This window comes from Pelophylax lessonae, assembly GCF_965119305.1.
Source record: "Pelophylax lessonae genome assembly, chromosome: 2".
NCBI classification, from domain to species: Eukaryota; Metazoa; Chordata; class Amphibia; order Anura; family Ranidae; genus Pelophylax; species Pelophylax lessonae.
In genome coordinates, this window is record NC_138769.1 from 199333098 (window position 1) to 199350372 (window position 17275).

Consider the following 17275-nt stretch of genomic DNA (forward strand, 5'->3'; position numbering starts at 1 on the left):
TAGGGGACGGGGCCAAGCCAGGCTTTAGACACTGTCTTTAGACACTACACGATTCGGGATCATGCTTGCAGATCTGCCCCCATAGCAAGCAGTGCTATGGATGCTGACGCAGAAGAGGAGCAGTGGAGAGCAGGGACATGGGGGGACAGATGGCAGACCTTTGCAGACAGACCACTGCTTTCACATAGAGAGCAAGGGTACTTGTTTGCATCATGCTAACTATAGCTGCCCCAGGTGCACAGTCTCTGCATGATTGGTTTGCACCCATCCGCTGTCAAACTGGGACATGTAGATGAGTCATATAGCCACTGGGTCTCAGTTCACTTATATAGGCTGCCTGCACACAGCTCCCCTCTAGTCCTAAAAGGCTGTTCACCCGACTCTTCCGCCTGTGTGAATGAGCCCTTAAACTGACAGTTCAGTTGGGATATAAAGTGAGTGCAAAGGCAAAACATTTTTTAGTTTATGATAGAATACTGAAATGTTGGGGCCCTTGTCAAGTTTTGTTTTCCCTGTATGTGTCCTCACTGAGGAGATTCATCTCTCCATCCTGAGGGGAACTCCAAAAAAGGTGTCATCAGAGCAAAAAGTGAGGAAAAATCATCCAATGGGAACAGAGATTCCTATGACAACTCTCTAAGGTGGGAACTCCATTCACTTTAGAGACATTTTCTCTTATCTCCCCCGTTGCATCTTCCAGACAGGAAGTGAAGAGGCATTTCCCCAGTCGGACACAAGCTGCATAAAGTAAGCTGATAGTGGTTTTAAAGTGGTTCTAAAGCTAAAACATATTTTTTTTTTACCTTATATCTTAGGTCAAACTGAATCTGACTTTGAAATAGCCGCACAACTTTAAAATCACACGTTAGCTGACTTGGAAGATATCTGTGCAATTTCATGCCACAAGCCGCACCTCAACTTGCAAAAAGTAGTGCAGGTACAACTTTCGAAATCGGTGTCACTCCGATGGAGTCAAAGTTGCACCGATTTGACCACTTCCATTGCAGACAATAGGGTGGGACTTGTCAGATGGCATGACAAGTGACACTGGTGTGACCGAGGACTAAAGTGGAACTAAAGTCCCGCTGTAAAAAACCCATGAGGCAGGCTTTCATTTCAGAAAATACACACACTGTCTCTTCTGCAAAAAAAAAATATCCCTACCTGCCGCTCGCCATCTCCTCCGGCACTGTAAACTGAGCTGCACAGCTTAGCTTACAGTACCAGGCCAATCTTTGAGTGCTGGGATGACAGCCTCGTGCGCAGTGGCATCATTACCCACTGGCCAATGAAGAGACCAGAGGACCGGCACACAAGAAGATGCTGGGTAGTACGCTGGACAGGCAAGTATGGAGACTTTTTATTTTAATGCATTACCTGCATTAAGGTAAAAAAAAGTCACTTGTTGTGCCCCATCCCTCCAAACACTTACCTGAGTCCTGTATTGATCCAGCGCTGTGCCCATCGGCAGTTCCTCTCCCCTTTCTTTCCCTTCTCTTGCAGCAATGGGAGTCATTGGCACCTGCTGCTGTCAGTCAAATTGTTTGAGTAGGGGACGGGGCCAAGCCAGGCTTTAGACACTGTCTTTAGACACTACACGATTCGGGATCATGCTTGCAGATCTGCCCCCATAGCAAGCAGTGCTATGGATGCTGACGCAGAAGAGGAGCAGTGGAGAGCAGGGACATGGGGGGACAGATGGCAGACCTTTGCAGACAGACCACTGCTTTCACATAGAGAGCAAGGGTACTTGTTTGCATCATGCTAACTATAGCTGCCCCAGGTGCACAGTCTCTGCATGATTGGTTTGCACCCATCCGCTGTCAAACTGGGACATGTAGATGAGTCATATAGCCACTGGGTCTCAGTTCACTTATATAGGCTGCCTGCACACAGCTCCCCTCTAGTCCTAAAAGGCTGTTCACCCGACTCTTCCGCCTGTGTGAATGAGCCCTTAAACTGACAGTTCAGTTGGGATATAAAGTGAGTGCAAAGGCAAAACATTTTTTAGTTTATGATAGAATACTGAAATGTTGGGGCCCTTGTCAAGTTTTGTTTTCCCTGTATGTGTCCTCACTGAGGAGATTCATCTCTCCATCCTGAGGGGAACTCCAAAAAAGGTGTCATCAGAGCAAAAAGTGAGGAAAAATCATCCAATGGGAACAGAGATTCCTATGACAACTCTCTAAGGTGGGAACTCCATTCACTTTAGAGACATTTTCTCTTATCTCCCCCGTTGCATCTTCCAGACAGGAAGTGAAGAGGCATTTCCCCAGTCGGACACAAGCTGCATAAAGTAAGCTGATAGTGGTTTTAAAGTGGTTCTAAAGCTAAAACATATTTTTTTTTTACCTTATATCTTAGGTCAAACTGAATCTGACTTTGAAATAGCCGCACAACTTTAAAATCACACGTTAGCTGACTTGGAAGATATCTGTGCAATTTCATGCCGCAAGCCGCACCTCAACTTGCAAAAAGTAGTGCAGGTACAACTTTCGAAATCGGTGTCACTCCGATGGAGTCAAAGTTGCACCGATTTGACCACTTCCATTGCAGACAATAGGGTGGGACTTGTCAGATGGCATGACAAGTGACACTGGTGTGACCGAGGACTAAAGTGGAACTAAAGTCCCGCTGTAAAAAACCCATGAGGCAGGCTTTCATTTCAGAAAATACACACACTGTCTCTTCTGCAAAAAAAAAATATCCCTACCTGCCGCTCGCCATCTCCTCCGGCACTGTAAACTGAGCTGCACATCTTAGCTTACAGTGCCAGGCCAATCTTTGAGTGCTGGGATGACAGCCTCGTGCGCAGTGGCATCATTACCCACTGGCCAATGAAGAGACCAGAGGACCGGCACACAAGAAGATGCTGGGTAGTACGCTGGACAGGCAAGTATGGAGACTTTTTATTTTAATGCATTACCTGCATTAAGGTAAAAAAAAGTCACTTGTTGTGCCCCATCCCTCCAAACACTTACCTGAGTCCTGTATTGATCCAGCGCTGTGCCCATCGGCAGTTCCTCTCCCCTTTCTTTCCCTTCTCTTGCAGCAATGGGAGTCATTGGCACCTGCTGCTGTCAGTCAAATTGTTTGAGTAGGGGACGGGGCCAAGCCAGGCTTTAGACACTGTCTTTAGACACTACACGATTCGGGATCATGCTTGCAGATCTGCCCCCATAGCAAGCAGTGCTATGGATGCTGACGCAGAAGAGGAGCAGTGGAGAGCACCAACAGGGGACTCTAGAAGAGGAGGAAGGGGGCTGCTCTGTGCAAAACCATTCTACAGAGCAGGGGAGTGTATCATGTTTATTTAAAATTTTAACAAAATGGGAATTTAGAAATGCTTTGAAGGGATTGTAAAGGCAGACGGTTTTTCTATCCTAATGCATTCTATGCATTAAGATAACAAACCACCTGTGTGCAGCAGCCCCCCTAATACATACCTGAGCCCCTCTCTATCCAGCGATGTTGCAGGAGTGTCTCAGCTGCCTGGGACTCCCCTCCTCATTGACTGAGACAGCATGGCTCCCGCTGGTGTCAATCAAAGTCAGTGAGCCAATCAGGAGAGAGAGGGGAGGGGGCCATGTCACAGCTCCGTGCCTGAATTGATACACGGAGCTGCAGCTCGGCTCAGGTGCCCCCATAGCAAGCTGCTTGCTGTGGGGGCACTCAGCAGAAGGGAGGGGCCAGGAGCACAGAAGAGGGACCTGAGAAGAGATGGATTCGGGCTGCTCTGTGCAAACCTACTGCGCAGAGCAGGTAAGTATAACATGTTTATTAAAAAAAAAAGAGACCTTACAATCACTTTACCCTTCTTCATTCTTATCTAAAATGTAAATAAAAGATTTTTGGATTACATGCTTGTTAAAAGTATCCCTCAATCCTCTGTAAATCTCAGCAGATGTTTGCCACAGAAATCAGGCAGGGGTAGGTTTTGATTCCAGCTTATAGTGACTTTTAATTGTCTTAGTTACAGCTGATCCTTACCTAATCATCAGAAATGGTGCCAATCCATTATCTATTTTATAATGGTGTATTATTTTATTCTACAGAAAAGAGGACCAGAATATGGCTGCAGCAAACTCATTGACGACCAGTTCTTCATACTACAGCACTTCCGCACCTAAAGCCGAGCTTCTCATCAAAATGAAAGATATGCAAGAGCAGCAGCCCATTGAGGAGAGTTCTGAGGAAGAGATGGACCACAACTTATGTGAAAAAAAGGTAACCAAGCTTATTTTCCATCATTGTAACCTTTAGAGAGTTGTCAGATAAGCAGATCATGTCATCATGGGGACAAGATTAATACCAGTTCACAACTGAATAACACTGTTGGTCTGGCTCCATATCAAACCCTAATGCAGTGTCCAAAAAATCCATAATGTTTTTTTTTCTTTTAAATAGATTACGGTTAGTAGGGTCCTAATTCATTCATCACAAGGAGGGCCTAAGGACATTAAAACCTCTAAGTCAATGTCTTCCATCTCAGATTGACTTCCTAAAGGAAATATGAACTGGGAAAATAAATCTTCTGCCATTTTACAACAGTGACTATCAGCCGTTGCAAATTACTGTAGGTGTGGGATTAGATAAAAATGATTTAAGGTTTTAGGTACTTAGCTACATACTACCTGCCCTTTCATTGCAATAAAAGCGAGTAAAAACAGCCATTGACCGTAGCTAGAGTCCTTTCACGTGATCGGATCTGGCAGTTTTTTAGGCAGATCTGATTGAATACTCAGTGTTAAGATGGCCATATATTATACCATTTTCTTGTTCAATTTCCTTTAGATTTACCTTCAGCTATGTGGTGCAAGGGCCTGCTTGACTGCATGCAAATTGAAACCGTTTAGGTTTGACAGTGGTGTAGTGGGGGGCACAGTGGTGTAGTGGGTAGATCTTTCACCTAGCGGCAAGAGGGTCACTGGTTCGAATCCCAACACGACACTACCTGCCTGGAGTTTGCATGTTCTCCCTGTGCCTGCGTGGGTTTCCTCCGGGTACTCCGGTTTCCTCTCACGCTCCAAAGACATGCTGGTAGGTTAATTGGATCCTGTATAAAAAAAATTGGCCCTACTGTGTATGTATGTGAGTTAGGGACCTTTAGATTGTAAGCTCCTTGAGGGCAGGCACTGATGTGAATGTACAATGTATATGTAAAGCGCTGTGTAAATTGACAGCGCTATATAAGTACCTGAAATAATAATAATATTATATGGTTTTGGGAAATCTAAGGGAAAATTGTACAAGACAGTTGTATAATATATGGCCGGCCTAAGTCTGTGGTGGGTCTAAGTTGACGTGTGTCCATTTACATCCATTTACTGCTGTGTCCATCTAGGTCCAAAAAAAAAAAAAAACTGAAAAGGGTTGCATCTTTTTCTGTTTTTGTGGAGAAAGGATATAATTGGATTGATGTCTGTTTTAAATCCTCCTGCCCATAAACTTAAAGGAGTTGTAAAGTCAGGAAGTTTTTTGTCAATGCATTCTATGCATTAAGATAAAAAGCCTTCTGTGTGTAGCAGCCTCCTCAGCACCCCCTAATACTTAGCTGTGCCCATCTCTATCTAACGATGTTCACAAGTCCCTCTGCCTTCCTGGGACTCTCCCTCCTGATTGGCTGAGATACAGCCGCAGCGCCATTGGCTGTTGTGTCTATCAGTCGAAGTCAGTGTGTGAATCAGGAGAGAGGGGGCGGGGCCGAACGGCAGCGCCCTGTCTGAATAGACACACAGAGCTGCAGCTCGGCTTGGGTGCCCCCATAGCAAGCTGCTTGCTGTGGGGGCACTTGATAGGAGGAAGGGGCCAGGAGCAGCAACGAGGGACCCGGAAAGAGGAGGATCTGGGCTTCTCTGTGCAAAACCAACTGCACAGAGGGGGTAAATATAACATGTTGTTATTTAAAAAAAAAAAAGAGACTTTACAATCACTTTAATGTGTGTCTGTTTGCTTCCAATCACATACAGGAGGAAAAGTACTAAACGGACAACACAAAAGTGACCTCTATTCTGTTTAGCTCCAGTTCAGCAGAGAATTAGTTCACTCATCCCCTGCTGATCAGAACAGAGGAAAACCCTTATGGTACATTTACACCAACCCCTGCATTACAATGCAACTGCTGTTGTGCAGTGTGATCAGTGCAGTGCCGATAACGGCGCATCACACTGTTCAATTTTTTTTTTTTTTTTTTTTTTTTACTACTTTTTTTTTCTTTATTACTATAAATTAACTTTATTTAAATGTCACCAGTGACATTTCATTAACGTGATTGTATACAATCACCTTGTAAAACAAGCCATTCAGTTTAAAATAGAATTGAAAGGCAAAATGTTTTTGAATAGATATTTTAAAAAAAAAACATTAAGTACCGGTTTTCCTTTGTTATAAGTGATCGCACACCCTCTGTTCTCAGCTGCATAAGAGCGGGGGGGAGGAGAAGCTTACAGTACACTAGGATTCCCAGTGACAGGCTGTGCAGGAGGGGTGTGTCAGGACAAGTCTGATGATTGGAGGAGAGCAGGCTGATTTCACAGCATAGAGAACTGGCCACGGTGTGCTCTCCTGTTTAGTGTGGTCAGTTTTTAATTGGAAAGCAGAGGAACTAACAGGAACACCAGGTATTTCACACAAAGGAAGCAATACAAAGAGAACAGAATACCTTTTCACTCACATGTAGTGTAATAATTCACAGTATTAATAACCAGAGTGCCATGCAATTAATAGTGCTTGTATAGAATCCTCATATGTGCAGTCCATTATAATTCTTGTGGCCATACGCCAGACGAAAATCATTTGAAAATCTGTCACTGCCTTAACCCTCTTTGACATGGAGTTCACCAGAGCATCACAGGTTGCACTGGAGTCCTCTTCCACTCCTCCACGACGGAGCGGAGCTGGTGGATGTTAGAGACTTTGCGCTCCTCCGCCTTCCCATTGAGGGTGCCCCACAGATGCTCAAAAGGGTTTAGGTCTAGAGACATGCTTGTCCAGTCCTTCACCTTTACCCTCAGCTTCTTTAGCAAGGCAGTGGTCATCTTGGAGGTGGGTTTGGGGTCGTTATCATGTTGGAATACTGCCCTGCGGCCCAGTCTCGGAGGGGAGGGGATCATGCTCTGCTTCAGTATGTCATAGTACATGTTGGCATTCATGGTTCCCTCAATGGACTGTAGCTCTCCAGTGACGGCAGCACTCATGCAGCCCAAGACAGTGACACTCCCACCACCATGCTTGACAGTAGGCAAGACACACTTGTCTTTGTACTCCTCACCTGGTTGCCGCCACACACGCTTGACACCATCTGAACCAAATAAGTTTATCTTGGTCTCATCAGGCCACAGGACATGGTTCCAGTAATCCATGTCCTTAGTCTGCTTGTCTTCAGCAAACTGTTTGCGGGCTTTCTTGTGCATCATCTTTAGAAGAGGCTTCCTTCTGGGACGACAGCTATGCAGACCGATTTGATGCAGTGTGCGGCGTATGGTCTGAGCACTGACAGGCTGATCCCAACCCCTTCAACCTCTGTAGCAATGCTGGCAGCACTCTTACATCTATTTCCCAAAGACAACCTCTGGATGTGACTCTGAGCACGTGCACTAAACTGCTTTGGTCAACTATGTCGAGGCCTGTTCTGAGTGGAACTTCTCCTGTTAAACTGCTGTATGGTCTTGGCCACCATGCTGCAGCTCAGTTTCAGGGTCTTAGCAGTCTTCTTATAGCCAAGGCCATCTTTATGTAGAGCAACAAATCCTTTTTTTAGATCCTCAGAGAGTTCTTTGCCATGAGGTGCCATGTTGAACTTCCAGTGACCAGTATAAGATAACACCAAATTTAACCACTTGCCGACCAGTCACATTGACTGTACTGCGGCAAAGTGGCTCGTTATCATCTGGCGACGTAGACCTACGTCACCAGACATTCCCCTCTGTCAGTTACAGCGGTAGTCGGGCCAGGGGAGGAGCGGCGGTGATCACCGCTGCTCTTCCCCCGATCGTCGGGGATCTAGTGTGGAAATCTGCCCGCTTGTGTAAACAAAGCGGGCGGATCTCCTAAGTGACAGGAAGGGTCAGATTGCAGGGTTCAGCATAGCTGAACCTGTGATCTGTCCCTGTGTCACTCAGTCACCTCCCCCCACACACGTTAGTAAGCACAAGGCATACATTAACCCCTCCCTCTCCAATAAAAATTAACCCCTTCCCTGCCAGTGTCATTTTTACAGTAACAGTGCATATGTATAGCACTGATTACTGTAGTAATGTCACTGGTACCCCCCAAAAGTGTCAAAAATGTCAGTCCGATCTGTCCGCCGCAATGTCGCAGTCCCACAAAAAAATCACAGATCGCCGCCATTACTAGTTAAAAAAAAAAACACCAAAAATGACAGAAATCTTTCCCTTAGTTAGTAAACACAATAACTTTTGTACAAACCAATCAAAATACGCTTATTGAGATTTTTTTTACCAAAAATATGTAGCAGAAAACAAATTGGCCTAAAATGATAAAAAATTTTGATTTTTACATTTTTTGGGGGCGGAATTTCATATAAAAAAATTAGAAAAATATTGTTATTTTTTCAAAATTGTCGCTATTTTTTGTTTATAGTGCAAATAGTAAAAATCGTACAGGTAAACAAATAACATCAAAAGAAAGCTCTATTTGTGGGGAAAAAAAATGATATAAATTTAATTTGGGTACAGCATTGCATGACTGCGCAGTTGTCCGTTAAAATAACGCAGTGCCGAATCGCAAAATATGGCCTGGTCAGGAATGGGGTAAAACCGTCCGGTCATAAAGCGGTTAAAAATACGCTCATTTAGAATTTTTTTGTCAAAGACATGTAGCGAAATACATTTTGGCCTAAATATATGACAAAAATTGAATATATTGAATATTTTTTAACTGTCAAAGTAGAAAAATATTGTTATTTTTTAAAAATTGTCGCTTTTTTTAATTTATATCACAAAAAATTTAAATCGCACAGGTGATCAAATACCACCAAAAGAAAGCTCTGTTTGTGAAAAAAAAAGGACGTAAATTTCGTTTGGGTACGGCGTTGCATGACCACGCAATTGTCAGTTAAAATCGCACAGTGCCGAATCGCAAAAAGTGGCCTGGACATAAGACAGCAAAATCCTCCGGTGGTAAAATGATTAACACACCTGCTCCCCATTTACACCTGAGACCTTGTATCACTAATGAGTCACATGACACCGGGGAGGGAAAGAGGATAACTGTGCCCAATTTGGACATTTTCACTTGGGTGTACTTACTTTTGTTGCCAGCGGTTTAGACAATAAAGCGGAGTTCCGGGCACAAAATCGTTCTTTTTTTTTTTTGTGCCCGTCCGCTTGTTCTCCTTCACCTGAAACAGAATTGGATAGTTAGGTTTTTTTTTTTTTGTACTCACCTTGTAATTGCAGATCGAATATACTCCCCTATTCTTCACTTCCTCCCTCTGCGCCGTGGCTCCGCCGTCACTTCCTGGCTTGCAATGATTCCTGGGAGCTGAACGTCATCGCTCCCAGGAATCAATGCGACGGCACCGGCCCCGCTCGTCACTTCCGGGGCGACGCCGCATTCCCTGCTAAACAGCTTCTGTGGAGGAATGCGACGCCGCACCGGAAGTGACGAGAGGGGCCGGTGCAGGCGCATTCTGGGAGAAGAAGACGCAGAAGAGGATCGCTCCGGCTTCAGCTGCCCACAAGAGAGATGGCAACGCTCTGGAAGAAATTTTATAAGTGAGTATTTCTTCTTGCAGGTAAGTGCGAACCGGGACAGATCAGAGGCTAGCCATTGTGGAATGTACTAGCCCTGACTGTCCCGGGGGTATGTTCACTGAAATTTTTTTTCTGTGCCCAGGACTCCGCTTTAATGGCTTTGTGTTGAGTTATTTTGAGGGGACAGCACATTTACTCTGTTATACAAGCTGTACACTCACTACTTTACATTGTAGCAAAGTGTCATTTCTTCAGTGTTGTCACATGACAAGATATAATAAAATATTTACTAAAATGTGAGGGGTGTACTCACTTTTGTGAGATACTGTAAATCAAGCCTTTTTACTAGTGATTTAAATCAAATCCACCCTGCTCCCAACACAGTCCCACCACACCTGGTGCAAATTTGACCCTCAGTGATTTGCTAAGCTTCTAATTTTAAAACAAATTGTCTTTTTATAGACTAGACATCTATTTTGAAACTATAAATGCTGAAATGTTTTCTGCAAAGCCTACTGCATATTCTTACCTGCTTCTGTTTTGTTGAGAAAACTTGATGGAAGCCATTGCAGAGCTCTTGCCGTGAAAAGTGGGAGAATCGACAGTACCTTGATTAATCACATGATCAGTACCAGTATAAAAGAAAACATAGCACCTTTGCATCACTGTTTGCTTTCATGAATCTGCTTGAATACGGATGCCTGTAATTTGGCTTTAAAGCCCTAAGCACTCTTCTGGGAAAAGCAGTGCAAACATTCAACTGAGTAAGATACCTTTCTACACACACTTGTACAGTCATACAACTAAAGCATGCCAACATAAATATTTTTTTCCCAAAATGTTGTTACCAGTGGTACCAGGCATGATTTGGTAACTAAGGGAGAAGTGTGTAAAACACAATTAATGCTATTACAACACTGTAGTTACTTTGTTTTTAGGTCGAGCCATAACAGCCCAAGTTTGCCCTAATCTGAGTAAGAATAAGACCCTTTGGGTTTTTATAACAAGCACATCTGATATCAGGGTGATCCTTTCTGCTTTTTACTGAGTAGAGGGTAGGAAGGTATTAAAGCCCAATTAAAAAAAGAGTTGAAATCTGATAAATACGTTCTGGGTGTATGTAAAACAAAAGGGCTCAATTCACAAAATGTTTAAACAACTCTAAGAGCTCATTCACACAGGTGGCTTGGGTGCAATAAAAACAGGCAGTTGAGCTTCTGTTTTACCACCCCCTGACTGCCCACATTAACACAGCTACGCACCTGCACATGGCTGTACCCATACCTCGGCAAAAATGAAATGACATTTTGCGTACGGTGCATCGAGTTGAGGTGCAATGGGATTTTAAAGGTTAAAGCAGACTGTGAGGAGGGGATATATCACCTCTTTACCACCTTGTCAAATGCCTTTAAAATGTGATCTTCAGTGGATCGAGGGAGGAAAGAACTGCCACACATGTGAATGAGCCCTAAGGCACTCTATTTTCAGCCTTGTGTCTGCAACTTTCAAATCTTATTGGACTCCCCTAAAGTTAACTGTTACTTTTTTAAAAAGTATCCTCATCCTGGTGTGTGAGTCTATCGCATATGATTTGCACCGCATTGCTGTTGCATGTTGATAACATGCGATGTCTGTGCGATGCCAATTCAGCCATACAAACTGTAAGGCTGAAATCACATCGCATTTGCAGCAAAATAAAAAATGTTTTTTTGGTCCACACTGGAATTGGATCACATGGATGTCCGCACCTCTGTGATCCAATTCCTGCAGCATTTCACAGTTTCCACTGCAATCTGTGAACCAACCTGGGGGTGTCATTAACTTTACATTGACACCCCCAGCCGTTCACAGATCTCAGTGTGAGCCGCCGGCAATTCATGTGTGATGTTGGGAACCCGCACAGGAATCCCCCTGGTTCCTGCATTGCCCAAGTGTGAATGCAGCCCTAAAGTATAAATCACCTGACAATTTAAACCCCCTTTGAAGTGTTGCAGAAACAGGCATACTAACAGGGTCTGGGTATAAAGATAAAAGTAGAGGTAACTAACTTGTTAAAGTGACCAGTAGATACAGAGATATGAGGAGCCAAAGTCCTATATAAATTTTACATATGATTAGACTTGCATTTGAAACTTCATATGTAAATCTATCTTCAAACCAACCAGCAGATGGAGCTCCAGTCTTCTTTTTCAAGTATTCAGCTATTTCAGCTTTTCAGGTGTGCTAAAAAAAAGGTCATTGTTTACAGACCTGAAAGTTCCCACAGCATACAGCACAGTTGGGGAGTTCAGACCTTGAAAGCAAACTTCCTTTGCTGTGACGTCTCATTAAATACCCCAATACAATGCAACAGATTAGCCTTTTATTTTTAATATTGAAGCTGCTGTTCAATATCCGATGGGTCAAAATTTGAGAAAGTAATTAAACAACATGATTACACTGTAGATAATGTATTGCAGCCCACTTTTTCTGTTTCTGCGATTTTTTTTTTTTTTTTTTTTTTTTTTGTTTTTTTTGTTTTTATTTGTTTTTAGCCAGAATCTGGAAAATCTTTAAAGTACTGGCAGTGTGGTTTGTGAAGTGCATGTAATGCCCAGCACCGCTATCTATACATTAAAAATATAGAAGATATTTACCTTTTGTGGATGGGAGGTTTCCTGCGGTCATGCCCAAGCACTTGGCCTAAGCTTTGATGTCTTTATGTAACGGTGCTGGGCAGAGATACTTGATGGCACACCCATCCCTTGGAGGAGCTAGTTTGTATTTGAGGCTTGTGGGAGACGTGAACCACTGGTATGGCTACACCAACCAACTGACATATGTGGACTTGTGGCAGTAATAGGATGACAAGGATGATGTGAATTGAGAAGCTCTTCTGCAGTAATGTCAGTTCTCTAAGGGCGGTAGTGAAAAAGGGACAATGGGATAAAAATTTAGGAATGTAAGAGAAACAAAGTACTAGCAGTTTTATAAAAGTAATGTGGAGATATGTAGTATTGAAAAGAAAAAGTGAATTTGCCTGGACTTACACTTTAAGGCATACATAAAAAAATAACTAACGTACATTCTGAGGATGTTGCAAGTGCTGTTGAGGAAGCCAAGGGAGATATTTGATATCAGTTAAAATATTTAACCTAATTTGTGGCAAACGAGAAGGAGAACTTTTCAAGATGTTTTCATTTTTCTTAAAATTCCTTCCCAAACTTTTCCAGACTTTTATATTAAGTATAGTAGGTTTCACATCCATGTTTGAATACTGGGTATTCAGCAGCAATAAATTTCTATTAAATTACGGGATCACATTTTATGTGTTGTGCTAAAAATATACTGAGCTAGATGAGAGATGAAGCTCTAGCTTTAATACAGATCACACGCTTGACTTTCCATGGCTCCAATTTTAGATAAATTAGGTGTTTTTTACATTTCCAAAAGTTCATTTTTAATTAATGGCAAAATGTTGGCTTAACTTTTTCATTAGGGAGGGATAATTCATTTACTTTTTCAGTTTGATGAAATTCTGAGTTTTCCAGTCACCCTGGGCCCAGCACATGTATCTGCCTTTGGTGGGCCAATATCGACAATAATTTGGAAAATGTCACCAAACATGAGAGAATGGGCTCAGTGGTGTAGCTACATGGCATCAGCCATAGTTAGCAGTAAGGAGGTCCTGAAATTGCTTGTTTCAGGATTAATTTATGTGTTTAAGGAGATACTGGTGGGGGTGGGGGGAACTGCTTTTGAAAGAGAATGCAAGGTAAAAAACAATAAAATGGCTTTAGAATTATTTTAATGTGCCTGTATTCTATTTTTCATGAAATTATTTCTCATTGTTCTGTCTCCTTGTAATGTCCTCTTCTTTACCCCCTCTTCTATTTATTTGAAACAGTGCACATTAGTTGCAGTCATGTGCACTGCTCTATGTACATTACAGATCCCATAGTCCATAGTTCATAGTCCATCTCAGGAGTGAACATGAGAGGGTGGCTACATACAGTGGGACTATGGAAAATAAACATAGCCACCTCTAACAGGAAGTTAGATCACAGCAGAAAAGGATTTGGAGGAGACTGAGAACAATAGGAGGCACTTTTTGAATTAAAGGGTAACATTTTCTTGGGGGGAAAAAAATAGCAAATAAAGAAAAATAATATAGCGTATACAATTGTGACACAAGTCATATTGTAATTGAATGCTCTTAAAAATGACCTTTCCTTTTCAGTCTGCAGCCGCTGTAAATTTCTGAAAATGCAATATGGCTACCTGGAGTTGTTCTGTGCACAGAATGTGTACTGATCACACCCCAGAAACACCATTTCTCTTTCATTCATTGATGGACACCGCTCCTGACCATCTTAACCATTGGAGTAGGACACTAGGCAGAAAAACAGTCTGGGTATGCCTACGGGCGGTCCCAGGGGGTATACTCCCTCTCTCGGCTATAGGTACTAGGTTTTTTTTTTCTGCCTAGTCAGGAATAAGGACCTTGTTCCTTGCTGAGATCTCTGGTCCTGGCTATTTTTATTTCATTTTTTTTAGATATACATTTTTTCTCCTGGATTTTTTCCTGTGAGATCTACAGTCAACTGCCGGACTGGGCAACGGGCTGGATAATCTAGATTCAGTGGTCACCCCAGTCTGTCCAGTGAGCGCGCGCCGTGCTAGGTCCGCCGTGACATAGCCCCACCGGACAGGGCCCGGAGTCCGAGTTAAATATCTCGCGAGGTCACATACGACTGAGTCTCGGAATGAGTCGCAGCGTTTCTCCGTGCCGACAGCCCCCCATTTCGATGGAGAGGTAGTTTTGTCTGGAGCAGTGCTGCCTGGTTCCTGGTATGGTAAGTGACTGTCCCCCTCTCCCCCTAGAGGGTTTTGGGGTGGAGGTGGGCCCCTTCATGGAACAGTCGGACCCCTGGGTTTCCCTTCTTCCCATTAAGCACACCCTTTATCGGTCTAGTGGTCCCTGTGGGCCATATCACCTCCCACACACTTCACCGACGCTGGGGCTGTGGGGTGGCCTGGTCCACCGCCTACGAAGGGGGCAGGGTGCTGTGCTGGCGATAGGAGGGTGGTGCGCTGTCGGCAACCGTGCGATCGGCTGTGGAGGGGGCTGTACCTAGCATTTTCTTGTAGCCTATGTGCTTAATGCACGGCGGCCATGTTTGTGTAGTCCAGCGGCCATTTTGTGGCCATGACAGTGGAGCCCTCTGGGCGGCAATTTCAGTGGTGGGAGCCCCTCCTCATCCCCTGGTGCTGATTCCTTGATCCTTTCCTGATCGCCATTCATGCAATGCAGATTCTCCTGGTGGCCACAGTGCCTGGTTTCTGCGGGGTGGTGAGTCTGGTGGGGTCCTCTCCCTCTCTACTGAGGATCGATTGGTGCTCTGTGGCTGGCAATGGGGTAGGGCTGCCAGTGCGGTGGGGGTTGTCCCTTAACAGTGTGTTACACTTTTTTGTGGGGTCCCCCTGGTGACTTATGGAGTCTTTGGAGCACATCTCCCCACCTAATCCCCTCTCTGAGTGAAGGGTCCCATCCATCCATCCACTGGTGGCGGTCTTGGTGTCCTGGGTGAAGGTGTTTTTTTTGGGTGACAGGCTGGCAAAAAGTGCCCCCGCCTTCCCCTGCCTCATCTTTCTCATCAGATCCTGAATCTGATTTGGTCGCCACTGACGTGGGTCACCCTACTGGGTCTGCGACCACGCGCCCTGAATCCTCAGATAGTGAGGAGGATTCCTCCACTTCTGCAACTGTGTACGAAAAGGCATTGGTGGACTGATTGTAGCTGTGCCTGAGACCTTAAAGAAGGAGGACGCAGCTGAAGGCGCAGGTTCCCTTTGGCATTCACAAGCCATCCAGAGCAGAAAAGTTGTTCCCTTTCCCCTCCTATTTTGACAGAATTGTCACTAAATAGTGGGGACAACCAAAGCGTCCCCTTGGGATCCCTAAGCGATTTTGCTAGGCGATACCACTATGAGGAGTCACTTCTTAAGAAGTGGACTGTTCCACTGGTGGTGGACCCTCCGGTTTCCAGATTGAACAAGGCAACCATGATGCCTGTGGCGCACAATATGTACACCCTGGCTGGTTTGGCACTGAGGCAGATATTCACCAATGCCCTGGTGTCGCAGACTCTGACTGAATGGGCTAGGCTTTTGCGCCGTGACCTAGGGGTGGGGGGGGTAGCTCCCCCCTGTATTTGCTGAGCTGTTGGTCCAGCCCCTCTCTGTAATGGTAAGGATGGGTTCCCCTCTATCCTATAACATAGCACAGATCCCCCTATATTGAGTGTGATTTGTGTGTACAAAAAGCCAGCAGGCTTGGTTTGGGAGCTGACAATCTAATTACAAAGTATGTTTAAATGATTGTAATATGTGGCAGCACTGGAATCTTACTGTGTTACTAGAAGTATCCTACCTGTCAGAAGCCACAGGACAGGTATGCGGCTTGCCAGGTCATTCCTCCAGCTGAAGCAGGTCTCCCGACGGCCACGCGGTACCGCCAGGGTTCGGTACCGCCGGTCAAGCTGATCTCCATGAGAGAGAGATTTTGCGATGCCTAGTTACTCTGCAGGACGCCGCTATGCTGTAACAGACCGCCGTAGATCGCACGAGGCCGCCATTTTGGCGTAGCCTCGTGTCTGCAGCATGGGGGCGGCCATGTTTGAGGTGACTCAAACACCTCGTGGAGCTAGGGGAGGCGCCGGAAGGCGTGCAGAGGGGCGGAGCCGCCTCCTTTCTTCCCGGGCAGCCAGCCAAAAGACTTCCTGTTTGTGGACACAGCGCTGTAACCTGTTGCAGTGAACTCTGAGCATCAAGTGGTGAGCCTGGGGGTCTATCTCTCTCTCTCTCGATCGATAGGGATCCCTAGCAGGTAACACTGAGGGGCTTTTGTGGCGCTGGGGGTCTGAAAAAAAAAAAAAAAAAAGTTTTTTATTTAAGTTTGGATTGAATTTTCCGGGTAGTTACTGGAATAATCATGGACCCTGCCACACAAGTACCCCCACCTGTTTCCCTCGAGGGGGCCACGGGACCCGCCGGTGCACAGAGTATGGATGCATTTACAGGAGGAGGACGTTCATTCTTCCGCCATAATTCAGGAAGAAGCATTGGTGGATGCACTAGTTGTGGCGGTGCGGGAAACCTTAAGACTTGAGGTTTTACCGGCAGAGGCAACTGAAACAGAGATTCCCTTTGGTACTAACAAGCCCATCAAAACGGTGAAGGTTTTTTCTGTACCCAAGTGTTTTGGTAATAAAATTAAAGGAGAATGGGAGCATTCTAAGCTTACCTTTACTATTTCCAAGCGTATTGCTAGACGCTATCCGTTTGAGGAATCCCTCATTAAGAAATGGACGGTACCACCAGTGGTGGATCCACCTATTTCCAGGCTGAATAAAGCCACGGTTATCCCAGTGGAGGACACTTCGTCCTTTAAGGATCCGGTGGATCGAAAGATGGAAGCGGAGTCCCGCACTATCTTCTCCCTGATAGGGTCAGCATTTAGACCAGTAATTGTTATTGGTCTAGTTTCCCAGACACTAACGGAATGGGCGAGATTGGTA

The 17275-nt window shown here is 44.7% G+C and overlaps 1 protein-coding gene across 4 annotated transcripts in view; it reads left to right on the top strand.

The window, feature by feature from the left end:
* The window catches only part of SHROOM2 (shroom family member 2), a 373353-nt gene that overhangs the window by 335413 nt on the left and 20665 nt on the right, over nucleotides 1-17275 (top strand). For all 4 annotated transcript variants that reach the window (XM_082245430.1, XM_082245432.1, XM_082245429.1 and 1 more), the window contains one exon: nucleotides 4056-4227. In XM_082245430.1, the coding sequence (XP_082101556.1) occupies nucleotides 4056-4227 (172 nt within the window). The remainder of the gene's footprint in view (nucleotides 1-4055; nucleotides 4228-17275) is intronic.